General features: G+C 46.3%; 1 protein-coding gene across 1 annotated transcript; it reads right to left on the bottom strand.

Moving 5' to 3' along the window:
- Positions 1-2,214: 2,214 nt before the first annotated feature.
- On the bottom strand, positions 2,215-6,391 carry LOC124656010 (pentatricopeptide repeat-containing protein GUN1, chloroplastic-like). Its single transcript, XM_047194825.1, has 4 exons — positions 4,476-6,391; positions 3,600-3,813; positions 2,828-3,012; positions 2,215-2,702 (listed from the first exon to the last, which is right to left on the bottom strand). Exons 1-4 carry the CDS (start codon positions 6,389-6,391, stop codon positions 2,438-2,440), a joined length of 2,580 nt encoding a protein of 859 aa, XP_047050781.1. The 3' UTR covers positions 2,215-2,437.
- Positions 6,392-7,204: the final 813 nt, after the last annotated feature.

The raw sequence follows: 7,204 nt of genomic DNA, 5'->3' as shown, positions 1-7,204 counted from the left end.
TATTTGGGTCAGGTTTGCGTCTCCGCGGACGGCCCGGTCACTTTGCGTCGCCCCGCTGGAGGTGGTGCCAGACGCATTTCCGGTCCGCGCGGACGCAAACGGTAGCTCAGCGTCCGTTTGCGTCGCACAGCTGGAGATGCCCTAAGGCGTGAGGCTTCACCCCTCCTAATCGCATTTATTTCTTTCCTTGGATCTCTGAGTAAGAAATTTGGGTCAATAATGCTAAAACAAGGCAAAATATAAACAGATAAGCATAGTATTGTATATATAAAAATAAAAAGCTATAATATGCTTGCAGCTTATGTCCATAACTGTAATGAACTGCCCTTAGCTTAAGTGCCATGAAACTGGATACATTAATGTGCAGTGTTTAATCTAATATATTCTTATCGATGTGCTATTTGTCAAACACTTTGATACCGACGTTGACAATTATAGTATAATTCTGAACATTATGAGACATGGAGAAAAATAGGTGTCTATATATTTGGAATAACAGGAAAAAACATGGAAAGTCAACTATTTATTTATTTATAATAGAATTGTACAAGTTGATTTAAGTTGTGGTTTGTCTTTAAGCAGAATCTTTCTCTTTTGAGAAAACAATTTGTCTACTTTATATCTAAGAAATAGGCTAGAATCTTCGTGGAATCGTTGATACTTGGACATTTTCTCCATAATATTATCGGTTTATTGTCAAAGTCCAATTTTGATCGCATTGGTCTGAAACTCAATATATTTTTGTTGACTTTGCTTATCAACCCTATTTCTTATAACATTATTTTCCGCTTCTCAAGTAATCATCAGGAGTATAATGAGGGGGCTTCCCCACGGTCCGAGTTTATTGTACGCCTTAAATGTTCGCTGTGACAGTGACAATTTCACTTTGTATTATTGTCTTTTTTGCGGAGTATTGTAGACTATAATATTAGCTGTGAAAGTGACAATTTTATTGCCTACGGTGCAAACAAATTACCCTAACTAGTATTTACTGTAGCATGTCATTAGTGTTAAATTAAGTAGTCAACCATCATGTACAGGCACACCCAACCCAACAGTACCCAGAGCATTTTTTCCCTATCCATTGTTATCCAGATAATAACCCACCAACAGTACTAGTACTAGTAACAGTCGCAAGTAGAAACTGTCCACAAATGGTGTGGTGAATCTGCCGCTGGACCAGTCTCTTTCAGCTGTCAAATTAGTCGAGGCTTCCCTTTCCTCTCACTTAGGGGAGCATATCCTCCATAAAACAAAAAAACAAAAAATAGAACTCCCCCAAATTGCAGGATAACCGTCAGCTTTGCATGGGCCCGAAGCAACCCATCTATTCTGCTGGCCGTGCTCCCACACGCAATCCTTCCTCCCTTTTCTCGCAGTGCATCCCATGAGAGGCTTTTCTGCAAGTTGCAGCCCCTGTGAATTTGATGTCTAACGGCTCCAAATTATCAGCCATTCTTTCTGGAAAATAAAAGGAGAAAAAGACGGAGCGGAAAAATCAATGTGACAAGACGAATCGACTTAAACCATTGGTTCTTTATTTTTCATTGGTGCGTTTGTCGCCCTCGCCTCTCTTTCTTTGACTCCGCCATCCTCGTGTAAGATGTCGCATTTCAGTGACTGGAAAGTATCTAAATTATGATAAAGCCAACCCTGATATAAGTGATAGAGCGTGAGTAAAGTCAAATACAGTGAAGCAACAATTAAGTGGAATGAAAATAGGTCGCTAGTCGGTACACATGCATCACGAATATACATTTGACCCCATTTTGAATGCTTGACAGTGTCCCTTCTCCAGGTTCCAGTTGTGCAGAAAAGGATCCATGACAAACTGAGTGAATAAGCAGGGTACACATTGCCTTCTTCTACGCCACGCCTTTTTCGCGTCGCCTCGTCAGCTAGCCACCACAGGCTGTTTGTTCACCATTCATGGATGGGGAGATGCCATTTGCATCTTGCACAAAGCAGGTGGCATCTTGTAAAGCAGCATCACAGGCCAAAGTGGAGGCGTCAGCATCATCTTCCATGGGCCCTTGACTTGCCCCAGCTCTCATCAAACGATTCCAAAACAGGAACTCAAGACATCTTAATCAGCAGCATCATGGAACTGCTCTAAATGGCAGAAGAGCATCATCAGCTCAGGAGCAGTGATACCCAGACGAAGCAGCGGGCCCTTGAGGTCCAGGAAAATGGAGCATCGATCAGCGGGGATTCTGAATAAACTTTGTCCGTTTCACCCTTGATTGTAAGGAGTTGGAACTTGAAAGGCACACTGCCGATTGATTCTGCGAAATTTAACAACAAAACAAGGCCCTACTCGCTCAGCCTATAATACACTACAATCTTCTGAGAGGCAGAAGAGAAACTGGAGAGAGGTGGGGAGGAGCTTAATGCTTACAGACAAGATGCTACCCTACATTCCGTGCCCTAGGGGCTACTACAACTGCAGTGCCTGCAGTCTCGGTACCAGGTTGGACGGGCTGGCATGATGCTGCACGCGCTCGTCGCTGAGGAGGAGTATGTTGATGGTGCCGGACTCTTTCAGCCAGGCAGCCACAACGGCGCTGGGCGACACAAACCTCCCAATGTTGAACCGCTCGACCTGGAACGGTGCCCCGATCGAGTTGAGCAGCGCCTCGATGACGTGACGGAGAGTGCTTGCACCCGCTATCTTGCTGTGCTTTCCCCATCCTGTCAGGATGCTGTAGAGATATACAGAACAGACATGGCTTCAATTCAACTAGACTTAAATTTCACATCCTACACATTTGCACATGCGGCTACTGTAAATGTTACAAACACAATAAGTAGTTGTGGCATCACATACCTTAGAAACTCAGGCATAGCTCGTCCTGCAAAGACAATAGAGCGCACATTCAGAAGCCATGCATGAACCATTGCTTGAGCTGCTCCACACGACATAAGGTGCAGGTCCAAGCAAAATTCACTCCATGTGTTCTCCCAAACACGGCGATTTACCCCTTCCAGCACAACTAGCTGAGCTCCTTGCCTCTGAAAATGGTAAGGAACACCCATATGTCAGGACGGACTAACCCTATCTTATATAAAGTTAACTACTTGTCTTTGAAAATGGTAAGGAACACCAATTGTCAGGATGGATTAACCCTATATATGCAGTTAACTAGGAAAATTTTATACACAGGCTTGGTAGCCTACATACGAAGAAGTTTTGGTACAACTCAAATGAGTATAATACCAAACCATCCAAGCAAGTAACAGTTCAAGGAAGTTTAGCTAGCACTAATCAGGAAAAGAAGTTCCAACAAATCATGTGTAAATGGGCTACATCAAAATGTTTTACATGAAACTTTTAAATTCCATTTCGGAAAATGAAACTTTTGAATGACAGTCTATGAAACTCAAGAGAATGGAAGTTATAAACACCCCATGTCCTTATAAGACCTAAATTAAAGAACTCAAGCAGTATTATGATGCTATTTCTTCTTCTATAATCGAATCAGTCAATTAGAATAAAATTACCACTAAGCATTGCTTGATTACTAAGGATTACTCAAGGATTTAACCTTTTAACAATATACAATAGAATACTTAAATCAAGATGAACACTGGGAGTATACCTGGCCAAAATGCCACAGCACATCAGTAAGAGCATTGTAAAAGGCAGAAGATGTTGATGAATCCATGCGTCCCAACTGACTAAAAAGGGACTGTGCTTGCGACCAAATTTCTTGATGACCCATAAGTAGCCCATGCGCAACACCATAGACAAAGTTATCAAGAAGGCGTAGTTGTTCCAGTAATAGGGCTGCATCTTCGAAATTATTACAACGACTGAAAGAACAAGATTAAAGTGAAGTGTTACAGTTGGACAACAAATATATGCAGGGTCGAGAGAAATATAATGTTCACTCTGCTGATTCAGATTTATACACCAACATGATTTCGCGGATAAATTTGCAGTGTCAGCTCTCATATTATTCCGTTTTTATTTAAGGTCATAACGACATCTTCAGCTTACAATCTTTTCTGGAGCCACGGAAAACTGAGGATTTATTCTGTACTCTGCTATTCAGATTTATATAGCAACATGATTTCCCAGTAAAATTTGGAGTGATAGCTCTCATGTGTTATTCGTTACTATTTTGATCAAGGTCATAAGTACATCTTCAGCTTACCATCTTTTCTAGAACCAAAGAAAAATGAGAGGTCATGAAATATATAGTAATCTTCAAATTTACCCAAAACAGGTCATGCAAAGGCTAAACTTCAACGTGTGCAAGTACAAATCGAAGTGGAATTTAGCAAATTCAAATTGATATGCAAAAAGCAATTAATTTCCAGTATAATGCAGCACCAATTTTGTAACGTTCAACTATTATGCCAAGTTGCATCGTTCCTGTTAGAAAATGGCTAGGCAGCATATAGTCACAAAATACTAAGAACTAGAATGAAATTAGCACTGAAAGACTTCAACAAAATAAATTAAGATGTACCTGCAAGCATTCAAGATGGCAGAAAATGTAACCACATTTGGCCTTACACCCTGCTGGATCATCTTCTGAAATAATTCCAGAATGAAATACAGTTCCTGGGACCTCCTCATCCGGACATCAATGGCAGACCGTCCTCTTGCGACTGGATTAGCAGCTCTAATGATCTGGCCATTATAAACCCCAACAATTCCCATGTCCCCAACTTCGGGATCCTCCTCAGCCAGAACCTTAGACTTGCCATATGCATCAATTATCGTGTTGTACGTGACCACATTTGGCTTGATACCCATCTCAGTCATATCATTAAGCAGAGATAATGCCCACTCTACCAAGCCATTCTTGGCCAATGTGTCGATGAAAGAGCTGAACAGAACAACATCGGGTTTCAGGCCAGATTCCTTAAAATCTAAGTAGACATTAAATGCATCGACATGCATTCCTGCCTTCGAATAGATATCTATCAAAGTGGAGTATGTGAGTACACTAGGAGCTACTCCCCGTCTCCTCATATCTTGAACGAGGAAAGAGACGATATCCAAGCGTCCCTGCTTTCCATAGCCATTGATCAAAGAATTGTAGGTGACAGTATCTTTCTCAATCCCCAAGTCCTCCATCTCGTCACACACAATTGCAATTTCTCCATACTTTCCGGTCTTCACATAAATAGCCAGCACAGTGTTGTAGCAAACTCGGTCCAGTTTCATTCCCAAAGACTTCATCTTCTCGTAAAGCTTGAGCGCCTCATCATACTTCTCCAGCTTGGAGTATCCATCAATCAATGTGCTGTATGTAACTACATTTGGCTTGACATTTTTCGCTTCCATATCCGACAGAACCTGCATAGCCAGCTCTATGTTGCCACACTTGCAGATTGCATCAACAAACGTGTTGTACGTGTAAATGTCTCTCCCAATGCCAAGATGGATCATTTCATCAAAAACAGCACGGGCATCCTCCAGATGCCCTGCGCGGCTACAAGCAGACAGAAGTGAATTGAACGTCTTGCGGTCCGGACAGAGCCCATCCCGTAGCATCTGACGAAAATATCCGAGTGTGAACCTGAGGTCAACACCCCCTTTCCCGCACGCATCGATCACCGCATTGTAAGTAACCGTGGTAGGCCGCAATCCTGCACCCTTCATCGACTCGAGCACCCCCATTGCCTCATTCGCAAGCCCGCTCCTCGCATATGCCGAGATGAGCGCTGAGTATGCAAACACCGTTTTGCCATAACCCCCTGCAATGCCAGTTTCAAAAGCTCTTCTTGCAAGCTCCGGTCGCCCCATCTTGCCGAGCGCACCAATGGCAGCGGTCAAAAGCTTGCCCTTATCGACGGAGCCATTGCCAACAAGGGGCAGTGCGGCATGGAACACCTCGAGTGCACGGGGTGCGGACTTGTCCCTGTCGCCGAGCTCCCGGAGGACATGGCAGTAATCGTCAGGAGAAACCAGCTCCCCACGGAAAGAGGACAGTGACACCCCCAGGGCGCGGCGGTCCTCCGGGGCCACGCGGAGCAGCTTGTCAACACAGCGCCCGGCAGCTGCCGAGGAGGCGCGCCCGCCGCGGTCCTGAGAACCTCCACCGCGGTTGTTGCGCTTGGAGATGTTCTTCGTGGAGCGCGCACGCCGGAACTCCGGGCCGAGCGCGGACGAGGCGGCGCGCTGGGGCTGCACCGCCCACGGCGCGGCAGGGCCGCTAAATATCGGGTTCTGCACGGGCGGGCACGCCGCGGAGCCCGCGGCGAGGAAGGGCGGGCAGAGCGCCGCCGCCGCGGCCGGCGCGGGCGCCGACGCGTGCAGCCGCGCGGTCGCCGTGGCCGTGGCGGCCGCCGCCGCGGCGGCGGCGGCGGGAGGGTGGTGGGAGGCGGCTGCCGCGGCGTGCGCCTGCGAAGGCGTGAAGTGCGTCGCCGGTGCCATAGCGACCACCGGAAGAAGCAATCACCTTCCTGGACGGACTCCGTGCACCGTACGTATCCGGCACGGACTCTCCTCCTCAAAATCCTTCGACGGAACCACGAATTCCTCCAATCTCTCCCCTCAAAGAACCTCCCGGACCAAACCAAAATCAAGCAAATCCCCGGGAGACAGCGACCAGGGAAAGCTCCGGTAAAGGCTGGATTTTTACGGCCGGGACAAGATCGTTCCCGCGTGCGGCGACGGCTAGGGGGGTTACGGATTCGCCGCGCGCTGGCAGCATGCTAGTCGTGGGGAATGATTTGGCGATAAGGCTGGATTAGGCGAATTTTGGGGATTGGAGGGGAAGAACGCACCAAGGCTGCGCGGGGGAGGAGATAAGACGCCGGCGCAAGCAAGGAAGAGAGGATTAATTTCAGAAGATTTCTCGACTGGAAAGCTTGACCGGTTGCTTGGTGGTAGACAGTCCATGACTTGTGGGGTCGGTACGGGAGATGGCCCAGTTGCGGCGAGAGTGGACAATGGTGGAGAAAATGTGTGGCGTGTAAAGCGGATGACATGTGGGACCGGCTGTCTCCAGGTCGGATGGCTCGCCGGCTGCTCAGCTGGGGACACTTTTTTTCGATCTGGTGCTAGTGCCAGCATGGAGAGTGTTACAAAATTTTTAGTTCCAATATTCCATTAATAGACTGCAATGAATATAATGAGAAAACTGGGGTTTGATGAGAGATGGATTTCTCTAATGATGGTCTGTGTTAGTTCAGTTAGGTATCAAGTGAGATTTAATTCTGAGGAAACTGAGATGTTTGAGCCTGC

Source organism: Lolium rigidum, chromosome 5 (assembly GCF_022539505.1).
Source record: "Lolium rigidum isolate FL_2022 chromosome 5, APGP_CSIRO_Lrig_0.1, whole genome shotgun sequence".
NCBI classification, from domain to species: domain Eukaryota; kingdom Viridiplantae; phylum Streptophyta; class Magnoliopsida; order Poales; family Poaceae; genus Lolium; species Lolium rigidum.
The sequence above is the reverse complement of the archived record's forward strand: the minus strand, read 5'-3'. Positions and strand labels throughout refer to the sequence as shown.